This window comes from Piliocolobus tephrosceles, chromosome 7 (assembly GCF_002776525.5).
Source record: "Piliocolobus tephrosceles isolate RC106 chromosome 7, ASM277652v3, whole genome shotgun sequence".
Lineage (NCBI taxonomy): Eukaryota > Metazoa > Chordata > Mammalia > Primates > Cercopithecidae > Piliocolobus > Piliocolobus tephrosceles.
Genome location: NC_045440.1, coordinates 15468666 through 15495412, shown reverse-complemented (window position 1 = coordinate 15495412; position 26747 = coordinate 15468666). Strand labels below are relative to the sequence as shown.

Sequence of the window (26747 nt, the reverse complement as noted above, 5' to 3'; positions counted from 1 at the left end):
AGCCTCCTGAGTATCTGGGACTACAGGCGTGCACCTCCACACCCAGCTAATTTTTTATTTTTATTTTGTAGAGATGGGGTCTTTCTACATTGCCCAGGTTGGTCTTGAACTCCTGGGCTCAAGCAGTCCTACTGCCTTGGCCTCCCAAAGTTCTGGCATTACAGGCACAACCCACTGCACCCAGCCACATGTTTTTTATTTGCTGCAAAGTTTTACACACCTCTGCAGTTAATATTCACATCTTACTGTCCTTAGCACGTGTTAAACCTAAGATAGTACAGGTTACCACCATATACTGTGAATCTGTCTTTAGACACAAAATTCACATTCATAAATACTAATGGCACATTATCCTATGAACTTGCTGCTTGATTTTCTGTAGGCCAGTGGTAGGTAGTATTTTGGAACATATGGTGATGGGCTCGTGTAGGCTAAACACTTTGATTGTACAGGCCATAATTAAGTCCTGTTTGCATGGCTTCACCTAGTGGATGTTCAGTGGAGGGACATTATCATCATTTTGCCAGTTCTCTGAAGACTCTTACAGATCTTGGCTTCATGACTCCAAAATGGGAAAAGGACAGAGCCAACATTGGTGGAACTTAAACCAGTGTTGGGTTGGTAATCAAGGGAGGGCCATGTACAATTCCAACTTTAGATCTCAGGGTACAAGAAAGACCAATTCCACAGGGTTCAAATGGAGACTTTTTTCGCACCCTCACTGACCCCACCCAGCAATTGTATGGGAGAAAATAAGAGTGATATAGGAAATACCTAAGGCAGATTATTTGAGGCTGATTTTCTTCTAAGTAAATTCCACATTTGCAGAGGTCCTAAAATTATATCTATTGTCTTTGCTTTTTTATTTTTTCACTGTAGTTTATATATATTTGTGACATATAGTAGTCCTGTTATATAAAACAAGTATCACTAGACCTGGGCATGAAACTCCCGATTAGTAAGCCCTGTTCTCTGCAGTTTGTGGCATATGTCTCTGATGTCAGCTGAAATGAACTTTGTTCAGCAAAATGGTTTGTAAATATTGGTTTGGGTTTGGCAACAAGAGTGAACAAATAAGTATTTCTACCTTATCCTGAGTTTATCCAAACAAACCCAATAGTTTTCTATTTAAAAATCCAGGCACTAATCGTTTTGGTCTCGAGTGTACCCCCATCTGCCCATGTCTATTAATCATCCGCAGACCTCTTTGCTTTTCACGCTGCCAGTGAGCACACAGGGGAAGAAAACACCCCCTCAGTGGTTAACTTTGCTTGAGAACCTGGTGGGGTTATTTTACTTGGCGCACGCAATGTTAATGCTCCTGAAAACAGAAATGGTAAACAAGGAGCCTTCTTAGTGCTGACGTGGTGAGAGCCACAGCAGCCTGTCCCGTTGCTGAGAGCTAACTGGACACAGAAGCGTGGGGACGTTCTCTCTGGCAGGACATTCTAGGCCTGGTCCTGTGGCCATCCATTCCTCTCTCGCTTTTGCCAGGTTAGCTGGCAAGCCCGGTGTCTTTATTTTTAAACTTACAGTCATTTCCATGCCTTGTGGGAAGAGAAGGTGGTGAAAAGGATCTTTTGTTCCCAGGCTAAGCGTCAGAGCTTGGATGCCAAGATATTCTTCAGGCCCCCTGAACTTAATAATCAAAAAGAATGCTAACTAGCCCTAAGCCCTATAACGACTGGAAAGTTTGGCCTGTTCAGTGAAAAAAAAAGACTGCAAGAGAATGTTATCTGTGGAAGGCTTGGAGGAATCAGTTGCATCCTGAGACTTCACGGAGTGGAATGTGTGTATTTTAGGATTAACTTGAACACTTTGGAGTATGGCCTGGGGTTGGACCGAAAGCCCAAGCAGCACACGCCCAGGCAGTGGTGGTGAGAGCTCATGGACGGTGCTGGAATTTGCCGTGCTTCCCACGGGGCCGTGTTTCAGGGCCGTGTGCACAGGCAGAAGTGAGCCTGATGCTTGGAGGGCCCGTCGGTATTGCTGGGCACTGTCATAAAGCAACAGATGTCCAGAAGGGCCGGGCTTGCTCGGTTTCATCTCGGGGCTGGCATGTGGCCTTCGTATCAGATTGTGCTGTCTGTCTTCCAGGCGGGTCCATGCACCCGAGTTCACAGAAAGACTTTTTAAGTGCACCCTGGGTACATTACTTTATGGAAACTGGCTTCTAGATCATCACCTTCTGTATGTCCTCCTTACTATGATCACATGCTCTCAGAATGCTCCTGGGGCCAGCTTTAAGCCATCTCTCCCTTCCCAGCTCCCTTCCTAATTGCCTTGTTGCCACCTTACAAAAACAAAAGAAACATTACCACACCCTCAGTCTTGCCATGATGCATCATCTCAGGGTGTATGAGGGAATATGTAGTTTTATATTTTATTTTAGAGGTACATGTGCAAAAATGTTTGAAGACTTCTGATCAGATTAAGCTTCCTTGAGCAGTCTAAGTCAATACTGTGCATAGAAGTAAAATGCAGGACACAAGTGCAGAAAATATTTGGAATTTTAAACTTTCTGGTGGCCACATTAAAAGTAAAAAGAAAATTTCATATGTTATATAAATATGTGTATGTATATTAATTTTAATAACGTATTTTATTTAACCCAGTATATCCCAAATGTTATTTCGTTATCAGTATAAAAAGCTAGTAATGGGGTGTTTTTGCATTTTTTGTGTGTACCATGCCTTTAAAATTTGATTCATATTTGACACTTACAGCATATCTATCTCAATTCTGATGGGACATATTTCACGTGTTTCGTAGCCACGTGTGACTAGTGATTACCATAACAGGGCAGCACTGTTGTAAGTGTTAGAAAGCATAACCTTTAAGCTGATGATATTTGGGAACCAAGATTGGTTCATGTTGAATTATGAAAAAAACAACCTGAGGTTGAGAGGCATTAAGAGCATGAACTCTGGAGCCAGACTGGAGCCTCGTCTCACCACATATCCATCAGCTGGGAGACGCTGGACAAGCACTTAGCCTCTGTTTGCACTGGTTTCCACAATCAAGAATGAGAATAGTAAGTGCCTTCCTCAGAATGATTTGAGGATTGAAAAGCTAAAGCTAATCTATGTAAAGCACTTAGTGTCTGGTACCTGGTATGTAAGTGTTACTATTATTAGTATTTCTGGTAAAACCTACCAAGGTAGTCATGGTGTGGTGGCAAAAACTCTAGGTTTGTCTCTCAGAAGACTTGCATTTGAGATGTCTTTCTGCCATTGATCACTTCATGCTTAACTTTTCGGAGCTTCAGCGTTGACATGTTTGAGTGAGTCTCACACCTCCTTCCTCCAAGAACACCTGTGCTGGAGAAACAGATAATAAAATGTGTATCATAGCTACCATTTTCGGGAATCTTCTTTATGCCAGTGTAATGCTTATTTGTATTATTTCAGCTTTACAGCAACTGTTTGAGGAAGGTGTTTTATCCCCATTGTATATTTGAAGACAGTGAGGCTCAGTAACTAACCCTGGTTACCATGTTGAGCGTGGGTAGAGATGGAGTTTGAGTGCAGCTCTGTCTGCCTCTGAAGCCCTTAAACATTGCTACATGCTATTGCCCATGCATGTGTCATGATTATTACTCAGATGCACAGTGTAGTAATATACACTGTAGTAATATACTGTACATCTGAGTAATAGTTTTACACTGTTTAAAATCTAAGTTAAACAAGGAGGCCTTCCTGATTCCCCAGGAGGACAGAGTAAGCTATTGTGAAATCCCTACTGATGAAAACATCTGCAAGTGTCAGCGAGTTTGATCAGGGAAGCGGGACAGTGAGCAGGGCTTTGGAAAAGGGACCTTGTTTTTAGGAGACGTTGGGGATGTAAGGGTGCAGAGCTGGGTGCCTGGAAGAGCAGGGGACAAGTCACTTGTGAAGGCCTGCAGCAGGGGCTGGAGGGGACACCTGTGGAGGCTGCTGCTTCTGTGTCAGGTGTCCCTGTGGGGCACAGAACTGGCCATCAGAGGCAGGGGAGTGAGGACAGATTGGAGTAGGCAGGGATAGCTTCATCGGCTGCCACTTCACGTCACCTTCCACTGCATATCACCTTCCAAACATGCAAAATACCTGTAGCAGACCCTAACCTGGAACCATCCAGACAAGAGGATCTCAGGAAGCCTGGCTGTAGGACCTTACTGCAGTGGCCAACAGTGATTCCTCCTGGAACCACGGGAAGAGTGAGTCCAGACACATCAGGAACCATCTGTTATGCCTGTGGGAGCCTTCCTTCCTCCTGCTCCAGTTCAGTAACCTGAAGACTGTTTCACATGACTGTTCCATCATATCGGGTTCTTGGGGCACTCATCCTGTATCTTTTTTCCTCTGCCTGCTAGCCATTATCGTGAGCCCTGTTCCCTGGTGTGTTGTAAACTTGTCTTCAGCCCTGCTTTTTCTGTGGGATTCCACAGAATTGTGGAAGCGTTGCTCCTAAGCAGCGTTTGGTGTACGTCTGCTGGGTGTCCGTGAGATTCCCAGCCCAAACATGATAATTCTTATCTTGGGGGCTTCCGTGCATAAGGAAGGTGTGTTTGGATCCCAAACATGTGTGAGACTAGGCCCAGGGTTTCAGCATCTCAGGAGAGATTTTTGTTCTCCTCATGCAGGGTCCAGGCAGAGATTGGCTTCCCATCATCATCCTGACGCGTGAGTAGATTTTTTTTAACAGCTCAGTTTGATGTAGGGAATCTTAGTTCCAGCTTCTGCCTTGCACAGGCCCAAAGTAATTTGTTTCTGTTCCAGTTAAATACAATATATAATAACTTACCCACTTCCTCCTGACTTCCCACTAAAATGAGAATGAAGTGGAAAAAAAAAAAAGCAAAAATACAAAAGGATGGGAGATTGAAAGAGGAGGTGATGGAAACAAAAATATAAAAGGTGCAAAATAAATGGATGAGTGATAAGTAATGATACAGACTAGAAAAAAAAAAGCTGCAATTTATGGCAGAAGTATGAGAAACCCCAAAGGAAGCCAAACAGAAGTGCAGATCTTTTGACAGTCTCTGGAATTCGAGCCATCAGGTGTCTCTGAAAGAAGAGTACTAGCCGAACATTTGCACAAGAAGTTGATTGGATCCCAGCCTCCTTCCTCCCCTGCACTGCCTAGTGAAGCCTCTTTCCACACTTCCACAAGAGAAGATGGTGATGCACTTTCTGGAAAGTCAACCTTTCTGAAAACGTTTACTACAGGGACTCTGGGATCAGGAGTACCAGGCAAAGCTGGAAGAGGGGATGGGGAATGCCAGGCCAAAAACAGGGGTTAAGTGAAAGTGTAAGTATCGAAGAATGAGACCCATGGTTACTGCCCCAGCTGTCCTCTTAGGACACTGGCATCCAACGTGATGCACTCAGGTGTTCAGAAGATTCCATGCTGGGGCCTGCAAACATCCCAGACAAAGGACTTGCAGATGTTACATTGGCCAAATCCCCCATAGCAAAGCCCAGCAGCTAAGAAAGCCTGCCCATGCACACAGCACACGGCACTGTCAGCCAGCCTCCTGTGTCTTGCTCTTACATGTGAATGGATAGGCAAAAATTAGAAAATTGAGGAAAGCTCAACATGCATGACAGAGACCACACCCCCCTAACACACACAAAAACTGCCATTAATATTTTTAGAGAAATATTATAAGATTGGCAAAATGTAAAGCATCAGCAATACCAAGTATTACTTGGGATATGGGGAAAGGAACTTTCCTACCCTGCTGGTGGGAGCATAAACCACTGCAGCCCTTTTCAAGAGCAATTTGGCAATAGAGTCATCCCTCAGTATCCAAGAGGAATTGTTTCCAGCACCCCCACCCCGGCCCCTATAGATTCCCAAATCCACACACGCCCAAGCCTCTTACATGGTAACATGGTGTATTTGCATATAACCTATGCACATCCTCCCATATATTTAAAATCATCTCTACATTACTTGCAATACTAAATACAATGTAAATGCTGTGTAAATAGTTGTTACACTGTATTGTTTTTCTGTTACCATTATTTTTTTGTTGTACTGTTATTTTTATTTTTTTCAAATATTTGTACTCTGTGGTTGGTTGATTCCAAGGATGTGGAACCCGAGAATACAGAGGGCTAACTACGCATGATAGACCTGAAGATTTAGGAACTCTGTGACCCAGCCCATTTCACTTACAGAAATCCAGGTATAGGGAGACTTTCTACAAGGAGACTGTAGAAAGATTTTTTTTTTTTTTTTTTTACTGTACTATTTGTAAATATTGAAAAAGAGGAAACAATTGTCAACAGTAGGGGGATGGACAAATAATTTGCAATATAGAGTGGAATATTATATAGCTGCTAAAATTAATGAAGTTTATTTACATAATATGGATATCTAAAAGTTGGATAAAAATGGCAAAGACTATGATATATATATGTAAATTTTAATACCTATAAAATATATATTATTTGAGGATAATAGCAATAGGGCTAACTTAAATAATAACACTTTGATACAGAGGCTACTATTACCATTTTACAGTTGAGGAAACTGAAGCACAGAGAGGCTAAGTAATCTACCCAAGCCCACACAGCTAGTATGTAAGTAGTGAAAGGACAAAAAGTTCTTGGGAATATTAATAATCTTCAAAGGAAAGAAGCAGGATGACATGAAAACACGAGGCTTTATTTGTAACTTTATTTTTTTAGAGAGAGGATGTGGCTCTGTCATCACCCAGGATGGAGTGCAGTGGCAAGATCCTGGCTCACTGCAGCCTCAAACTCCTGGGTTCAAGTGATCCTCTCGACTCAGCCTCCCAAGTAGCTGGGACAACAGGCATGTGCCACCGAGTCTCACTAATTTTTTCTCTTTTTTGTAGAGACTGAATCTCAGTACTTTATCCAGGCTGGTCTTGAACTCCTTGGCTCAAATGATCCTTCTGCCTTGGCCCCTCAAAGTGCTGGGATTACAGGTGTGAGGCACTGTGCCCAGCCCTTTTTCTGTTTTGTTTTCTTAAGAGACATCTGGAGCAGTTGTGGCCAATCTGGATGTCTGTTACATTATCATGTTTTTAAAGGCTCTTTTTTTTTTTTTTTTTTTTTTTTTAAGAGCAGTTTTAGATTCACAGCAAAATTGAGCAGAAGGTACAGAGCGTCCCAACTAGCCCTGCCTGCACACATGCACAGCCACCTCCATTATTAACATCCCCTATAGAGTGGTACACTGTTGCGATCAGTGCATCTACACTGGCACATCAGTATCACTCAAAGTCCACCGTATGGTTCCCTCTTGCTGTAGGACATTCTGTGGGTTTTGACAAATGTTTAATAATGAATGTAACCACTGTCACAGTGGACAGAATAGTTTTCTTCCCTAAACATTCTTGTGCCCCACCTGTTTATTCCTCTCACAACCCTAACCCCTGGCAGCCACTGATTTTTTTTGCTGTCTCCATCGTTTTCCATTTTCTAGGTCATATAGTTGACATCATATAATATATAGCCTTTTCAAGGAAAAGTTGGCTTCTTTCCCTTAGCACTGTGCATTTAACTTCCCTCTGTGTCTTTTCATAGCTCATCTCCTTTTATCACTGAATAGTATTTCATTGTCAGGATACATTACATTTTAATCTTTATATGTTTAAATATTTTATAACTTAATGATTAAAACTCTAAGCTTGGGCACTCTCAGCCCATGGCTGACTACCCAGGGCTACAGGGCTAGTAGAGCCATAGATTCTGTGAATCAGTCTGTGTATTTTTCACTGGCCTTCCACTAGGCACCCTCTCCTTTACCATTCTGCATGTACTTTATCAGACACATAGTGTCTTCCTGCCGGTGATGCTGGGCCTGGGGTGCGGAAGGGGCAACACTGTGACCTTAGACAGGCAGTGCTGCGAACCAGAGCAAATTCAGAGGGCTGTCACTTCACCAACTGCATATTAGGTCTTCAGAGCTATGCTTCCAGCTCAGAGCAGGCATTTGGAAGGAAGATTTTAGAATCTTGCCTGAACATATTCATAATATAGTTTTCTTAGGTTGGGTTTTTTTCTGGGAATTTCAGTGTTATTTCCTTCAACAGTGTTGTCATCTATGACTCAGAATTTAACTACTTGTGCTTTTTTGTGTGTGGCTTTTATGTTGCAGGAAATCACAGTGAATCCCCTTATCTGCATTCTTGGAGGCAGGGCATCTGATAAATTAGTATTTTTGTTAATACTGTTATGTGTCCCATATGCACAGAAATTTCAAAGAGTTCACAAAGTTGAATCTGGGGGTTTAGAGTTGGAAGGATATAATTTAGTACACTTTCCCCATTTTAAAAAATGAAGAAATTGAGGCTCAGATAGTGGAATAACATGTGCAAGACTACACGGCTCATTGCTCATGGAGTTGGGGGTAGGAAAAAGGGCTCCCTGTTCCCTATGTGTGTTTACTGCATCACGGAGAACAATAAAATAAACTAAACAGAAATCTATAGATCATGATTGAATTTCATCGGTTGATTGACAAGACTCCTGAATAGGGTTTTATATGTCTAAACTTCCACTTTGGATTGCAGTATTTGTGATACGTACTCAGCACACTAGCTCTAAAGCTTTTTAATGCTTTAGATTAAATAAAAGAAGTTCCTGAGGTGAAAGTTGGTGGTTTATAATATTATAGAGGTGTTTATACACCTGCACTAGTTGTGTAAATATATATTTCATTGGGATCCTAGGTTTTCTTCATTTTCACTCAATGGGAAAGTCCCTATCCTGATGCTCTAGAATTGGATCAGAGGTATATATGTTATTTTTAAGCTTACAGGCCTTACTCCCATTGGGTGGGGGTTATTGGCAAGAGGCGTTTGATCATTTCCATTTAAGAAATTTAGGATTGCTCTGTCTTGTGTTTTTACAACAGTCCTAATCTGAAGTGGTTGGGTGATGGAAACTTCTAAGTGGGTAGGTGCTACAATTATATGATTTTTTTCCCCATTGCACTCCTAATTCAATTATTCCTTAGTAGCCTATTTTTAATTACTTTGCTGGAAAGGCAAATATGTTTTCTGCCAGAACGCTTAATGATTTTCATTAATATTAGGATTTAAACTTTACCTATATAATAGTTGTAAACAAGTGCAGTATTCCCTGTGACCAAAGAAGGCAGAAAAGTCTTACTTGAAATGGTTCCATAGAATCAAGTTTAGTAACCATGGGTATTTATTTTGAGTTAAGTCTTCCAGAAAATACCTATTACAACAAAGAAATCATTAGCAAACTACCTATAAAACATGATCATGTGTAAAACGAGAGAGTACCTTAATTTTGCTTTTATAACATGATTTATCTTGCAGTGTGTGAACTTAAATCTCCCTCCATGAGTGATTTCCTGTGGGGTCTGGAGAACTCTGGCTGGTTAAGGCACATTAAAGCCATAATGGATGCAGGAATCTTCATTGCAAAGGTATGCAATTGCAGAGAAAATAAATTAAGGGACAGATGAGCAAACCACTGACTTCAAAATGGGTATCCCTCTGCCATGGGCTTCCCTGTCCTAAGCTGCACTGCATTGACTGGGTAGCCGGCTTTGTGGAGCTCCATATAATCGGTGCACTGAAGATGTGATTTTGCTAAAGAATATAGTGCTTAGCTAATAGTATGTCAGCACTGTGATCAAATGGTAGAATATTTCCAGAGTATTCTCTTCCATTAAGCTTAATCCTGGATGGAGAAAAGAATTTTCTGTACAATACAACCAAATGTGAGTTACTTCAGTGGTGGGGCTTAGGGCTTACATCCAACAGATCCTTCTTTTTAGTCATGGCATAAGCAAAAGTCACGTTCCTGTAGCTGGAAGGTAGAGTCCATTCTGCCATAGGAAAATGTTGCAACTTTCATACAAGCTGTTTTAGAATGCAGTGTCTTTTGTGCTGTTAGGTTTTTTTTACAAAAATAAACTCCTCAGATTTATACGTAAAGAGAACCATACCTTTCCTGATGCCATGGTATGTTCTCCGTTTTGAGGTAATCATTTATTGAAGAAATCTTTATTTAGTGCCAGGTACTATTCTAGATTTTACAGATGCGACGTGAATAAGGCAGATGAAGTCTCTACCCTCACAGAGCTTACATTCTGTTGTGGGAGACAGAGTTGTTGTTGTTGTTATTTTGAGAGGGAGTCTCGCTCTGTCACCCAGGCCGGAGTGCAGTGGCGCGATCTCAGCTCACTGCAACCTCTGCCTCCCAGGTTGAAGCGATTCTTCTGTCTCAGCCTCCCAAGCAGCTGGGATTACTGGCATGCGCCACTATGCCCAGCTAATTTTTGTATTTTTAGTAGAGACAGGGTTTCGCCATGTTGGTCAGACTGGTCCCAAACTCCTGACCTCAGGTGATCCACCTGCCTCGGCCTCCCAAAGTGCTGGGATTACATGTGTGAGCCACTGCCCCCAGCTGAGACAGGGTATTAATGAACTAATAAAACTAGAATTTTAGGTAGTGATAAATGCTATGATGAAATCTCTCCCATGTTTCACAGCGTATGTTTCCTGCCAAGATACTTAGCAAAAATTGATGTGCATTTGCAATAGCAAATAGATACTCTTCTTAGTGGAGATTTTCTGGTGTCATTTTTACTTTTGTTTTTTCTTCCTTTCCTCAACCTTGGACCCATTACTTGACTCTTACCTTTTATCTGTAACTTCATAGATTTGTAACTTACAATTTTTTTGCCTTTTCCTTTTTGGAAATGGTTGGGGCCAGTAGCAACTCCAGAATTTCAGTAAGGCTTAATGTGGAAACCCAGAGTGGAGGGAAGAGGGCTGAAGGTCCATTTGCATAGGACGAATGCTTATATTTAGTAAGTACATGTGCTTATTGGAGATGACTTGAGTGGTGGCTTCTGGATAGAATGTGAAGGGAAAGCTTTAGCTGCCAGCACCAGGCCACTCTGGCTCTGCCCTAATTAGGTAGGGCCCTAAATACATGAACGAACAAGTGTTTCGTTTTGGCTGTTTCTTTCTGTAGATATACAGTCAAACCTGGCTCTGATGAGAGGTTCTGCCTTTTTACAGCCATTCTTTGTGACTCTTTGCGGATCGTGTGTTTTCTAGGCAGTTTCAGAGGAAGGGGCAAGTGTGCTTGTTCACTGTTCAGATGGCTGGGACAGGACTGCTCAGGTGTGCTCGGTGGCAAGCCTGCTGCTGGACCCGCACTACCGGACTCTGAAGGGCTTCATGGTGAGTGTGACCACTGGGCCATTCCCACAGGCAGTGCCTTGACCATGGACCCGTTTTTGCAACTACTGGCAGCTGCTGTTTTCTTGCCAGCATTATTTTTCTTTTAGTAGCTCAGCAAGATTAAAGGGGAAGAGATCAAATAGGCTTGGAATAAAGAGATGAATTTCTGGGACATTGAAACCATTTCAAGTCAATGCTACTGAATGACTTTTGGGACAAATATAAAATATATTTGGTAGTTTGTAAGACAGTTTTATACATCATTTGCTCATAAGTATTTCAAGTTTGAGGTAATGTGAATACATAACAGAAAACTTTTTGGAAAAAATAATCTGTGGAAAAATTTTTCTATATTGTGTATGCCAGAAGTCCTTGGTAGGCAAAACTGTTTTCACTTCCAGGATTTGTTTTGTAAGTAGTCCTTCACACCCCTGGATGAGAATACTGAAAATTTCACAGACTTTTGTTGTTGTTCTTTGCAAAATGACGAGTATATCCTGTAGAGTTTGAACTTTTTAGGTGGGCATCAAAACCTGACAAGTTGCTTTCACCTACAGAGTATTGTATAGTTGCCTGGGATGGTGAAGTTTTCGCTAATCTGGTATAAGTTCCTTAAAATGAATTAACCTCTTAACCATGATTTGGTGGAAAGTGCTTCAGTGAATCATGAATCTGTGCTACAGAAGATGCTGACAAAGGAGTCCTAATGGGATGTCTTTACTGCTGGGTCTCCATTGAGTAGTATCAGCAACACCCTCAGACAAGAGCGAAGAGGCGGCCTCCGTCTCTGGGACGTCTTTCTTTTTTTGGAAGTGTCTGAGAACTTCCAGTGACCTGTGATAGCACCGACACCTCGAAGTGATACTCCTGCTTCAGACCCCTGCTGGACTGAGGTCAGGAGGCCTGGATTCCTTCATTTGCATTTGGAGAGTGAAGAGGTTGCCAGTCACACACTGCCCTTAGGCTCTTCTCTTGCACACATCCTTTTCCACCATCAACTCATTCTCATTGTGCCCCATCAAACTTACAACTCAAAGAAAATGTCTCGAGGTGTCAAGAACAGACTTCAACCAGTCCATATGTCTTTGTAGGGGGAAATCTCTGGTCACTTTAGAGCACTGGGGATATTGATCAGACTATCCGTATTACTTGACTAAACATTTTTTAAAATCCAGGCTGGGTGCGGTGTGTAATCCCAGCATTTTGGGAGGTTGAGGAAGGAGGATTGCTAGAGCCCCAGAGTTCGAGATCAGCCTGGGCAACATGGCGAGACCTCGTCTCTACAAAAATTTTTTAAAAATTAGCCAGGTAGAGCCCACCTGTGGTCCCAGCTACTTAGGCTGAGGTGGGAGGATCGCTTGAGCTCAGGAGGTCAAGGGTGTAGTGAGCCATGACTGTGTCAGTGCACTGCAGCCTATGTGGCTGAGTGAGATCCTGTCTCAAAAATAAATTTTAAAATGTAAGGCAATATAAAATGTAAAATACAAAACCAAAACAAAATTTTAAAAATAATAATCTAGACTGCTTCAGACTTAGAAATTCACGTTAACCCTAATTTCAAAGCAGGGCTGAAGCTTCAAATATATGCCAAACCCCATCATTTTAGATTTCTTCTAATGTGTAGAGAAGATCACTGAAAAACTTACCAACTGTTTTTTGTAAAGAGGTTGGTAATTTACATTATACTGAGAGGCAGCATCACACATTGCTTGAGATGGGGTTTGGAGTGGAGAGAGCTGGGGTGTGAAGTGGTGTCTGCTTCCTAGTAGCATGATCTTGGGCGAATATGAAATCTCTTTCCTTCAGTTTCCCTTTCTAAAAGAGTGAGAATACCATCCCACAGTTAAATGAGATCATACGTAAAGCAATGTGAACAGTGCCTGGTACATAGGAAGCATTCAGTAGGTGGGGTTCCTGCATTTTTATACATCCATTTACACTCACTGTTCCTATGGATGACCTTCAACTTTCCCTTGCCATGTGCATCTCTGTATCAGTGGATAATGCCTGTTCACGCATTTGCAGGTTGCTTGAGGATAGGGACTTCTGCAAGTGCCTCTAAATTCCTCAACATTATTGGTTGTGTGGTCTCTTATTTTTTGTTTGCTTCTCTCCATGATATTTATATTCTTTCTTGTGTAGGTATTAATTGAAAAGGACTGGATTTCCTTTGGTCATAAGTTTAATCACCGGTAAGTAATATTTAAGACTGTTGTTTTGAATGTTTAGAATAAAAGCAGTATTTCTGAAATTTTCAGTTGAATATTTAGGGGAAAATATTCTTGTTTTTGAAGTGTCTGTGTCTTATTCAGAAAGCTAAAATTTCGTTGTCTATATCATATCATAGATAAATGAAGTTATAACTGATTCCTCTTGGTAACATTTGGGCAGAACTAACTAATGTTAAATTGTTCTAGAAGAGACAGAGAATACTTGTTCATTAGTTGTCCTAGTGAGGATCAGCCCTCCCTTCCTCCTGCCATTCGCATGTGACTTACTAAATTATTCCATTTTAGAAGTCCAGAGATTCACTTTAGGCTGCAAGTTGTGAACTGCCTGTGGAACAGTTTCTCTTTGATCTTCTATAGTCCTAAGGCATTTGTATCAGAGTGCAGATGTCTCTGGAGAGGTGATGAAGGATTCAGAGCCAGATATGTCCAAGTCCAGATCCGGGCCGTGGTATTCACTGTCTGACCTTTGGTCTCTCATCTGTGGAATGGGGATGCCTTCTTTTCACAGGGTTGTAGCATGGATATTTAAAAAATGTAACTAGGCCAGCTGCAGGACTGACCTGTGTAGTAGGCTTTCAGTAACTACAAGCTATTGCTTTTGGAGCCACCAGCCTCCTTTTGTCAGTGTTGATGATGCCTGTACTGTGTTCTGGCGTTCTCTGCTCTTTGAATCTTAAATGGTATAGCGGTACTTAGTTTAGTCTTTGGTGATAAAATTTAAATTTAGGCAGCAAGTTTCATTAGATAGTTTGATATATATTTTCAGATGTTTTACTGTGTTTTCTTAAAATTCTAAGTGCATGCAACTGCTCAAGTATATTTTTGTAGTTTTTTGCTTTTAGCATGAATTGATCACTAATTCTGTGATTTTCAGGAATTCTACTTTTATAATTTTTTCCAGGAAAGCATAGGAACTCCATTTACAAATGAGAAAATTAAAGCACTCAATTAATTATTTGATAAACTTCTTAACATGGCATTATTTTCAGTTTGGGGTTCTATTAATATTATATGCTAGGCAGTTAGGATCTTCAAGATAGGAGACAGATGACAGAGAGAATATGGAAATGACAAGATCAGCTAAATGATGACAAAAAATATATTAATATTAAAGCTACTAAACGTGAGAAAGCTACTAAAGCTAGAAACATCTGAGAAGTTTCTAGACAATTTCCAATGTTCCCACTCTTGGGAAAACTCTGAAACTGATCATTGCTCATTTCTCTTCCTCAAGGTGATGATCCCTTACTAACATGAGGTTCTATATTGTTATTTTGTCTTTGATGACACCAAAACATCCTTTTGGATTCTCTGTAAAACTCACACAATAGTGTAAAGGGCTAAGGAGTCATTTTAAAATCAATACACATTTGAGGAAGAAGATTCTGATGTGCTCTTGAAAAGCAAAGCAAAGGGAGATAAATATACATGTGGAATCTGTGGTCACATGGAGATAAATCATGTGACAAGCTTTAACTGCTTTCAAAATGGGAATATTCCTGGCAACTTGGGAAACCACTATTTTTTTCAAGTTGTCTTTCTTCCTCATCCCTTCCCAACCAGGCAGTGCAAAAAGTAAAGAGCCCTAAAGTTGTTTGGACATTTCTTCTCACCCACTCATAAAGTGCAACATTTATTTTAGAAGTTCTAATGTACTTTTAAGGAATCCATTTAAAAATGCCTTTTCTGTGGAAAGTGTTTTTGAATTTTCTTTCTTGCACTAACACTTTCTTTTGTAACTATAACATGAACACATCCCTTCTATCCAGACCTTCACTATAAAGTGGCTCTGGAAATTTGAATTTAAAAACTTACTTACATTTCTACTTTTTTTTTGTAATTGCAAGTTTGTAAGATTTATTTAAGAACTAGGGTTGCTTTTATGATTGTTCTTGTATTTATGGCTTTCTAATTTAAAAATAAATCTGCCTTAAAAAGTCTCTGATGCTTTGTTTCATAGGTATGGCAATCTAGATGGTGATCCAAAAGAAATCTCTCCAGTTATTGACCAGTTCATTGAGTGTGTTTGGCAGTTAATGGAACAATTTCCCTGTGCCTTTGAGTTCAATGAGAGGTTTCTGATTCACATTCAACATCATATTTATTCCTGCCAGTTTGGAAACTTCCTATGTAACAGCCAAAAGGAGAGACGAGAACTCAAGTAAGTGTTTTTGTGTTTAACTTTTATTTAAAGATTTTGATGACTGAGAATTTTAGATGGTCTTTCATAATTTTGAAGACTTTTTTCATTTAGTCACATACCTATACTGACAGATTAAGGTTATTTTCTTTTTCCTGGCATCATTTCAGAAATGGTTTAAATGTCATCAACTGACAGATACATACAGTTTCATTTTTTCCCTCAGTTTCTGCCTGATATACACAGACAGCTTGATAGACTTGATGTACGAATACCGAAATGGAATTTTCTGGAGTCAGAAAAAGTGGTTTTTGCATTTAAAAGAAAAAGGTTAGATACCTTTGGTGGCTATGCTACCATAATAAAAATTGCAGATTTAATTGGGAAAGCAAATATAAAACTAAAGCCATCACTTATTCAGATTAAAACTGTATTGATTTATCCAAGGGTAAAAGTAGCTAAAATGTGGACTTAAAAATAAGTGATAGTAAAAGACTTAAAAATAAGTGATAGTAAAAAACTTAACAACAAAGTGATTTAGGCAGTATAAATGAGAGAACATTTTTTAAATTTTCATAAAATGAAATGATTTTAACTCTGGTGTACGCAACATTATCAGATTTAATCTGGGGAATGATCAGTTCAAATGAAATGGACTCCAGTAGTTTTATACTGAGTTGAACATAAAGAAAATTAGTTTTTGTAGTGGATACTAGTTTGTTTTCTCTAAGGAAGCTCAAGTGTGATTCCTGGTAAATGGAGACGATTTAGAAGGAGCAGAGTGTATCCTTTAGGGTCACCTGTTTTCCTATACAGTTTTGTGGTTTGTTGTACCTGACTAGCCAATTCTAACAGTATCTGCTTGGGTCTGAATATGGCTTTTCCCTACTAGCTATAGGACTTTGGGAAACTACTTTCTCTATTCCTCAGTTTCCTCATCTGTAAATCAGACATATCTCACAGCAATTCAGTGAGGATTAAATGAGAGAAAACATGTGAAACACGTAGAATTGTGTCTGACAAATTATAAATATCCAATGACTATTTGGGACAAAAACTTCCCCCGAAAGAACAGCTTAAAACACACACAAAACAAACCAACAAACCAACCACTTAAAGGACTCGAACACCTTATCAAGGCCAGTACAGATGGTGGTAAAGTTGAGATTATTACAGTGTTCTCCTCTGTACCATGAAGCCACCAAGATGATACATTTACCTGCTGTCAAACAGACATGTGGTTTTCAGATTACAATTATTAGTTCCTTTCCAGCTTTAATATGACATATCTACTATGTGTAAGCACCAAAATAGGTCATTTAGAGACTTATTTTCTTTATAAAACAGGATTCAAGAAAGAACATATTCATTATGGGCTCACCTGTGGAAGAATCGGGCTGACTACCTGAATCCTCTGTTTAGAGCTGATCACAGCCAGACTCAGGGAACCCTTCATCTGCCTACAGCACCATGCAACTTCATGTACAAGTATGTAAACCCTTGGGAACTCTGTAGCTATGGTATGAACTTGGATTTTGGTACTGTTTAACAATCAGAGGTCAAAATTTATGAAACACTGATCTTTGAGGCTTTTTTTGGCCACAAAAGACACCAGAGGGAGATGCTTATTCAAGTATCTGATCTGGTATTTTTGCCAGTGTCTCCTCTGCCTCTTTATTCCTCCTAAATGTGGAATTTTCTTCAGGAGTTGATGTTTTATAATAATGATATCATAAAAGGTAAGTTCCAATTTTTTAAAAAGCAAATGAAAGGGAATAGTGCACATACCTTAAGTCAAATGTGGAATCACAAGTTTCAACAGTGATCGTGACTTATTAAGGTTGGAGCAAAAGTTAACTGTGGTTTTTGCCATTAGTTTAAACAACAAAAAGGCAAAAACTGCAGTTACTTTTGCACCAACATAATACCTTGCCTTTTTGTCTCCACTGAATTAAGTCCTAGTGGAAATACTTCCCTTGTGGAAATTACGTTAAGAGTGTATGTATCAGAATGGGGAGAGCAGGGTGGCATCCTACAGGTTCTACTAGGTATGTGCTAGATACGTATGTTTTTTCCCTTGGCTTCCTTGCTAGGCTTGTGTAATATGAAAAAACTCAAAGGTCAACAACAACAAAAACACTCACGCAGAATAAACAGAAACCCCATCTGTTTCTTCCTGCTCACTCCCAACACAGACTTAATGGCTTTTCTTCCTGTATAGATTTCGTTTCTCAAGGTTTTTTTCCTCAATTATTTCAATCTAATTATTTCCTCAGAATTTATAGCAGAATATTCCATCATACTAAACAAAAGCCTCCATCGTGTGCGTAAAACAAGTTTTAAGAGCTGTTGAGATATGACCAATTGGATTGCAGCTGATTTATTATTAACAGCTAGTCAACACATATTTTATTAAGGATCAAACACTGTTCTGGGCACTGCAGATACAACAATGACACCAAGTTCTTGGCCTCAAAGTACTTTACTTTTCTACATAAATAAAATAGTGGGTGTAAGGATAACTCTATGATAACACCATTTTTCTCATTTGCACTCCAGTATGCTTTTCTGTGTAGGATAAAAAGGGATTTATTGGTTGGGCATGGTGGGTACCGCCCGTAATGCCAGCACTTTGGGAGGCTGAGGCAGGTGGCTCACCTGAGGTCAGGAGTTCATGACCAACCTGACCAACATGGTGAAACCCCGTCTCTACTAAAACATCTATAAACTTAGCCGGGTGTGGTGATGCATGCCTGTAATCCCAGCTACTTGGGAGGCTGAGGCAGGAGAATCGCTTGAACCTGGGAGGTGGAGGTTGCAGTGAGCCAGTATCACACCACTGCACTCTGGTTTGGGTGACAAGAGTGAAACTCTGCCATAAAATAAAAAGAGGGGTTTATTACAAATGCAGATGTCAACTTTTAGTGGTAGTGATAAAAAAGATAAAAGCTGCAAGTTGAAGATTCCCTTTGTAGCTGAAAGATTCTAAATATACAATTTCAGAGTTCAAAACTAAGAGCCATTTTCTTAAAAGAAAATGGTTACATGTGCTATTTCAATTTTAGAAAAATGTATTCTGTGTTTTCTAATTCATATATACAAGTAGACTTTTCATAAACTTACTCTCCCCAAAGGCATTTACTGACCCAAGGAAAAAAACATCAACATGAAACTATTACCTTAAGCAGTGGCTTTTTTGAGGCTGAAATTTGCATTCGGTTATTATTAAGACTGTGGTATCACAGATAACTTAGAAGACTTGAGGATGTGAATTTTCAGATTGTGATAAGGTGGTAATGACGCTTTGCTGTCCTTTCCAGGTTTTGGAGTGGAATGTATAACCGCTTTGAAAAAGGGATGCAGCCCCGACAATCAGTTACAGATTACCTGATGGCAGTGAAGGAGGAAACTCAGCAGTTAGAGGAAGAACTAGAGGCCCTGGAAGAAGTAAGACATGCTTGCTTTGTTAATCTATTTTCTGTGCTTATTTCTTGAAGAACAAGGCTTCATGAAAGCCTCTTAAGATTCAGTGCAACACAACCATTTCTCATGTTTAGCCAGTAGAACACCTGAAACACAACCCCATCCAGGTGAGGACTCAGATAACTGAAGCCCAAACCTAGGCATTTAATGCATTTCACACATCTGGCTTGTGGCTCAGTTCCACAAATTTTTGATTGTTCCTTATTTTTAGGTCAACTTTTTTGATTACTGTTATTTGGGAGTAGTAAAATTAATTCTTTCCGGAAAGGTGTGAAAAAGTAAAAGAATAAAATCAAATATATGTACTGATAAAGATCTTTCTCCACTTTTAAAAATTATGTAACTATTATATTAATCTATAATTGGTAATAGGGGAGATTGACTATAAAGTCTATCCTTTAGCTTCTAATAACTTACCTGTACTTGGACAGGGAGGTTATAATAAAATGCTTTTCCTAATTGGACAACTTTGTTTCCAGTGGTACTACTGTAGTTTATGAAAATCTTAGGATTCTCTTAGTCTATTCCAGCAGTCTGGCTCATTAAAACTGGCTCTTCATTATTACAAAGTCAAAATTCCTTAGGCTAGCATTTGAGATTTTCTCTTTTCAACTTTATTTTCCATGCTAACATTTAACTGTTTCTGCTGCTTATATACAATTTAGACCTTCCTACGTTTGTGTTTTTTCCTCTCACTGTCCCTCCTCCTGCCAGAAATGCTTACTAGCCATCAGCAGAATGCCCAAGTTTAAATCTTTCACAGTCCTGTGAAAATGTTCCTTCCTCCCTGAAACTTAGTCTGTTCTCTTCCTTCTAACTTTACCACTCCATCCCTCTTCAAGAACTTTTGCCTTTCTGAAATTCTTGCATTGCATGAACTCTGCCTCTCTCTGCTCCACTACTCCATATTTCTTAGGGCTGGGTCTGTATTTATCTGTTCCTCACACTGCCCAGCACAGCGCTTTTGCACATAACCGAAATGAATGCTTTTTGAATGACTACATAATACTTGATCTTGTAACACCTCCTCTGCTAAATTCAAAACACGAAATCTGGTGAAATGTACTCTGAACCCAGGTGTTCATGACATGAATGGAAAAACAAAATGTGGTATACCCATGTAATGGAATACTCTTCAGCCAGAAAAAGGAATGAAGTACTGATACATGCTATACCATGAATGAACTTTGAGAATATAGGCCAAGTGAAAGAAGCCAGATACAAAAAGCCAAATATTGTGTGATTCAATTTATATAAAACATCTAAACTAGGCAAATCCATAGAGATAGAAAGTTGATTAGTAGTAGCCAGGGGCTGTGGGGAGATAGGAATGGGGAATGACTGCTAATGAGTATGGGGTTTTCTTCTGGTAGGGTAAGTGATGACAGTATTTTACAATTACTAGTGCTCGTTGCACAAGCTTGTGAATGTAACTAAAAACCACTGAACTGTATACTTTAAAAGGGTGAGTTTCATGGTAAGTGAATTGTATCTCAGTGTAAAAGTCACATGCTAAACACTTCATTCTTGATTTCTAAAAAAGTGTTTTTGAGTTCATGGGATGAGAATCACCATGTGAAACCATGTAGGTATAGAAAGCAGGGAGACTAGGGCTCACTGGGTGCTTCAACTGTGCTATACTGTTTAAGATTATAGAAAACCTATGTCAAGGCAGGTATTATCCTTACATTAGAGATAAAGAAAGCAGGCCCCACAGGTTCTGTCCAAGGTCATAAAGCCCAGGTTTGAACTCACATCCCTCTGAGTCCCATGTTCTTAACATTATACCCACTTGGGAGGTAACAAATGCTAAAGGCATGCATATATAGAAAAAGATAAATTATTCATGATTTTTTCCCCTGAAATTGTTATTTTTCTTAGAGGCTGGAAAAAATTCAAAAGGTCCAGTTAAACTGCACTAAGGTGAAGAGTAAGCAAAGTGAGCCCAGCAAGCACTCAGGGTTTTCTATCTCAGACAACAGCATAGCCAACACGCCCCAGGATTACAGTGGGAATATGAAATCACTTCCATCCCGGAGCCCTTCACAAGGCGATGAAGATTCTGCTCTGATTCTAACCCAAGACAATTTGAAAAGTTCAGATCCAGATCTGTCAGCCAACAGTGACCAAGAGTCCGGGGTGGAGGACCTGAGCTGTCGGTCTCCAAGTGGTGGTGAGCATGCACCAAGTGAAGACAGTGGCAAGGACCGCGACTCTGATGAAGCCGTGTTTCTCACTGCCTGAAGTTTCCCTTTGGAGTCCCAAAGTAAAGGACACACAAGCAACACTTGCAAAAAGAAGGGAACAAGGTAGTTTATCATAAAAACAAGAAATGGTACATGTCATTGAGAACTATTTTAATGCAGCTATGAAAAGGGAAAAAAGTGCCCAGTTCTTGATTTCTTAGATACTGAAGAGGATGTAGTCATGAAGAGGATGTAGTCATTTTATTTATCAAATATGAGGAAAATTATTCACCATTTTGAAGCTCATCCTAGACTATGAAAATTTTATTCACTGCAGAGCAATTACTTCTGTCATTACCTGAAGTGATCAGTATGTATCTTCCTTGTCATAGCATGCATCTCTCAAAAAGCCTCCACTCCTTTCCCTCACATCTGTGATCATCATCAATCTTATGATTCACTTCCAGATGCATATTTTGTGTTTTCTAAAACATCTGACATTATCTTCCTTTCTGACCCTCTTACACATACTTCTAAAAACAGGCACATTGTTGAGATGGACCCTTTTCGGTTAATAGATATATTCCTAAGGAGCTTTTAATTGCTTATCTTTCAGGAATAATCATCACTTTAACTTTTCCTGAGATCATATATTTTGAATTGTTAGAATAATTGTGTTGCCTTTCTCTGAGATCTATAGTCTGTTTCTCCTCATTATTTAAAAATGTTAAACCTTGTATCTCACTTTTTCTCTAACACTAATTTAATAGCTAACAAGGTAGAAGCAACATTCATTCTCTCGGTCTTGTATATGAATTTAAGTATTAGCTTTCTCATAATAACCTTTTATTACTATTGTAGGGACTACACTACCGACAGTGTGGGCCAGCCACCAGCCTCATCTCAAAGTATAACATTATAAAGTTAGTAGGGTAAAACATATGTGAGGGAAAATCCAGTTTCAAAGAACCAGAGAATTGGGATGTCATGTCTGTTAAATGAAGGGAATAGGTTTGGTAATCTATTATTTTAGAAATTACGTAACTCGCTAACATGGTTTAATTAACATTAGTAACATCTCATGACCACTGACTGCTGAAAGTTCTGAAAAGATTTTTTTTTTTTTTTTTTTTTGTAAAACTGCACATTTGAGGGAGAGTTCCTCCCCTGTCTTATGAGTAAAAAAAAAAAATTTACTAGGCGACCTAAATGAAACTTAGTGGGGAAAAGTGGCCATGTTTGGACAGAAATAAATGGTATTCACATTGTATGGTTTTAATATATTAGTACATTCTAGAATGTAAAGGATTAATTTAAACTTTACAATTTACATCAATATTTTGAATATGTGAATTTTTTTATGGGAGAATGTATTACATTTCGCTGAAATGACGACAAAGTAAAGAGGGCAAGAAAGAAACACTGCTAATCTCTCTAGTATGAAAGATTTGGAGGGAGTGCTGCAATATATATAAATGAAAAAATGTAACTGTGTTCATCATATTTAAAAATAGAATATATTAGAGAACTGTGATATAAAAGTACTGTTAACGTAAAAAATAAAGCAAGTGGAATTCTTTTAGAATATAAAATTTGGGCATTCTCTGCTGAGCAGTTCCCAGATTAAGTACAAGGAATGTTTATTCATTTTCTGCAATATACTGTATGTAGTAGGGAATAACTTGCTACAAGGAAACTTAGGATATAGTGGTAATGGCTTTCACATTTTTATAACATAACTCACTTCACAACCTTCCTGGAGCTGTCCACTCTTAGAAACTCTGTTGCCTAATATTGAGGATGCGGCTTTAATTTCTTCCATGTGGCAATGTATGTCTATAAAAACAATAAAAAATTTTTAAAAAATGACAGAGTATCTATGCCAAACAGCACTATGCATTTATTTGAAAAGCAAATAGTATAAATATTTGATGTTTTAAAATGCAGTTTTTTAATATGACATCTTCCACATCAGAGTCATAAACTTTTAGTCCCCTCAACTTTTTTACAAGACATTATAATTTATGTAACATGTTTGTCTACTTATTAGAAGTTAACCTAGCACTGAGATTTATATAAAATGTTGCATTTATTGCTTATTAAAACTTTACATTCACAGATTCTTCAAAGAGCATGGCTAACCCAACGAGACTAAAATATCTAATAAACATTTATCAGGAAGTGTTTTATTGAGAGCAGTGGTTTAAAGCATAGGGAATAATCCAGTATAAAATTGATTTGAGGCATATTACTTCCCAATTAGTAATATTTAGAATGTAAGTATTTTTTAAATTTGATATTAAATGAGTAAGGATTTTGACCATGACCCAGCAAATCAGTAACTGAACTTTTTATAGAATGGAAGGTGACGATCGAGACAGAAACCGTAGAATAAATTTTTATTCTTTAAGAGCACATTAGTTTACTTTCTTCTAAAAGTGAATCTGAGCTGTCCTTCAATTTAAGCATATATGTGTGTCATGCACCCTCTATTCCAGTATAAATTTCCTAGTCTCCATTTATGCCTAGAAATTTCTTTCAACTTTGAAGTGGGTCTCTTTAGTTTATATCTCACTGTTTTAGACTTTTCTTCTATTTTGAGATATTAACCTTTAAATTTCTTCCTATGACAAATTCCTACACTGATTAGTAAATCCTAAGTATTCCTCTCTAATTCTGATTTTCATCTCATTTTTCCCGTGGCACTGCTTCTCCAATGTGACCAATTCGTAAGAAAAAATATATAGCCATAAAATTAGAAAAAATGGTCACTTCATCTCTGTTGCAAAAACAGAGCCCACATTCATATTCAATGCAGATTCTTTTCATCCTGGGTGACATATATAACCTTTATGTGAAATGATTTATCTATTTGTTAAATGCAGATAATTGTGATCTAACTCCTCTGTTTAATGACTGGGTTGTAACAAGGTTATCTAATGAATGAATTTTGAAGGAGAACCTAAGCTGTGTTAACTGGTATAGAATGAAACTGGCATAATAGTTCAACTTTAAAAAAAACACAGAGATGAACTACTCATATGATTATGTAGAAGATATTTACTCTGTAAGAAAGTGTTTTGGGTTTTGTTTGTTTTTGGTGAAAAGGAAAGCAGATAAGCATCTAAGCAATGTTTATCTTTGTATAGTATTTCCACAATGCCTTATTCTTAGTAGGTACTTAATAAAATAGATAGATCAAATGAATTAATCAAATGAAGGGCTGTGGTTTGCTCTTCCCTTGTTATGCAATACACCTGATTTCTAGGAACCTGATTGTTGGCAAAAGATTAAGACTGTTTTATATCTTCCATTGCTGTAATTGCTGGGAAAATTAAGCTCTGGTGGCCAGTGCAGTAAGAAAAGGTTTCTGAATACCCAAAAGACTATCATAAATTTGAAACACTCTTACCTCAGTTATCTATAAATCAGGAGTAATAATTATTCCTTCCTCATCTGGTCATTTTGAAGATTTAACAGCATGCCCTTAGCACAGTGCCAGGGAGACAAGGAGAGTTATTTTCTGTATCCAACATTATATCTTAGTCCACGTGAATACTTGTCCTCCACAGACTAAATATTAAGCATATTTTAATTCCAACAAAATAATTTTGTTTTTCCTATAACTTTATTGCCAAAAACATGTACAGGAAGAACTAAAAAATATAAAAAAGAAAATCTATATTGTATGCTGGTGTTGGGAAGACAATCATACTGGGATGACATTTAAGCGAAATTATGCATTAATCTGTTGTGTAATTTAGATGGTACCTTACCAAGCCAGAGCTACACAGTTCATGGCATTTTCCTTTATGAGTTTTTAGGACTACTCAAGAAATACGTTAATTTTGTGACACGGTATAGAAGCAAATTGCTGAACATAGTACGCAAGAACACTCAAATTCATTAAAAATCAGGATTGCCTAAAAATTAAATTTTATTTATTACTACAGCTTTTCTCTTAGGAAAAGCTAACTCACAGTAAAGGTCAGAAAAGTTCATTGACTTTTTTGTGTATAGATTTACTGTTTATTAACATTAGGAATTTAGGAAACCTATCCAGCCACAAACCTACCAGATACTTATTTTTTTAAAAATTAGCATGAGAGTTTGTGTTGGACTGGTTTAAATGAAAGGCAACTTTTTTTCTTCTATTAGATAAAATATTTACTTGTATTGCTTCTTAAATGCATCTTTAGTTTTAAAAATGAAACAATATATAAGAATAGCTGGTTTATTCTTTTGATTTATTGTAGGTATTAAAAGTTTCTTTTGTGAGATGGCACATAGGCAGGTTTGGTGTTTCCTAATACTATGAATATCTTAAATTGCTTTTGAAAGTTTTATCCAGAAAGAAAGAAAAATAAGGGTTTCCTCACAGTTGAAAATAGTTTTTCAAAAAAGGTTAAGAGGAAAAAAATCTAAATACCACTCTTGATAAAGAAATGGAGCTTCAAGTTAAAAATACAAATTTAAATGAAGTTTTATAAAATATTAAAAACTAGCTAAAATTACATGCATAGGCATTTAATCAAGGTAAGAGGAACAGCAGTGGAACTTAAATATGATAGGATTTATCAACAATAAATAAACATTTCAGTGCAAATAGTGCAGAAAAATTTCTCAAAGATCATAGCAATCATTCTAATCTGTACAAAATCAGTCTCAGTTCTGTATACAATCTATACAGGATATCTGTGAATTTAGCCACTGATGAAATGCCAGTTTGCAAACCATAAATATAAAATGGTGTTTAGTGTCCCATTCCTCTCTTGGCAGTTCATGTTTCCAGGAAAATCTAGAAAGAAAACAATTTTAAAAAGCCTTAAGATTTAAGAAGATAAATATGTATCTCTTTACATTATCTTCCAATTAAGATTTGCCCATAGTGGCTCCCAGGCAAGATGGCCGAATAGGAACAGCTCCAGTCTGCAGCTCCCAGGGAGACCAACACAGAAGGCAGGTGATTTCTGCATTTCCAACTAAGGTACCTGGTTCATCTCACTGGGACTGGTTAGACAGCGGGTGTAGCCCACAGAGGGTGAGCTGAAGCAGGGTGGGCCGTTGCCTCACCTGGTAAGCGCATGGGGTTAGGGAACTCCCTCCCCTAGCCAAGGGAAGCCTTGAGGGACCATGCAGTGAGAGATTGCGCTATCCAGCCCAGATACTACGCTTCTCCCATGGTCTTCGCAACCCGCAGACCAGGAGATTCCCTCAGGTGCCTACACCACCAAGGCCCTGGGTTTCAACCACAAAACTAGGTGGCCGTTTGGCCAGCCACTGAGCTAGCTGCAGGAATTTTTTTTCATACCCCAGTGGTGCCTGGAACACCAGCCAGACAGAACCTTTCACTTCCCTGGAAAGGGGGCTGACACCAGGGAGCCAAATGGTCTTGCTCAGTGGATCCCACCCCCATGGAGTCTAGCAAGCTAAGATCCACTGGCTTGAAATTTTCACTGCCAGCATAGCAGTCTGAAGTTGACCTGGGACATTTGAGCTTGGTGGGGGAAGGGGCATCT

The 26747-nt window shown here is 38.8% G+C and overlaps 2 protein-coding genes across 5 annotated transcripts in view; one reads left to right on the top strand and one right to left on the bottom strand.

Moving 5' to 3' along the window:
- The window catches only part of MTMR7 (myotubularin related protein 7), a 115652-nt gene extending 92714 nt beyond the window's left edge, over nucleotides 1–22938 (top strand). Inside the window, exons 8-14 of the mRNA XM_023216611.1 lie at nucleotides 9308–9417; nucleotides 11063–11188; nucleotides 13331–13380; nucleotides 15380–15580; nucleotides 16907–17047; nucleotides 18880–19006; nucleotides 20924–22938. Coding sequence (XP_023072379.1) covers nucleotides 9308–9417; nucleotides 11063–11188; nucleotides 13331–13380; nucleotides 15380–15580; nucleotides 16907–17047; nucleotides 18880–19006; nucleotides 20924–21286 — 1118 coding nt within the window. The 3' untranslated portion in view covers nucleotides 21287–22938. The remainder of the gene's footprint in view (nucleotides 1–9307; nucleotides 9418–11062; nucleotides 11189–13330; nucleotides 13381–15379; nucleotides 15581–16906; nucleotides 17048–18879; nucleotides 19007–20923) is intronic.
- Nucleotides 1–26747, bottom strand: part of VPS37A (VPS37A subunit of ESCRT-I) — an 84787-nt gene that overhangs the window by 10763 nt on the left and 47277 nt on the right. For 3 of the 4 annotated variants that reach the window (XR_002732519.1, XM_023216612.1, XM_023216613.1), the window contains one exon: nucleotides 23109–26026. The exons of the other annotated variant lie outside the window; for it this stretch is intronic. The gene's annotated coding sequence lies outside the window, so the exon portion shown is untranslated. Of the gene's footprint in view, nucleotides 1–23108; nucleotides 26027–26747 lie in introns of those variants that run through there. 4 annotated transcript variants of the gene reach the window in all.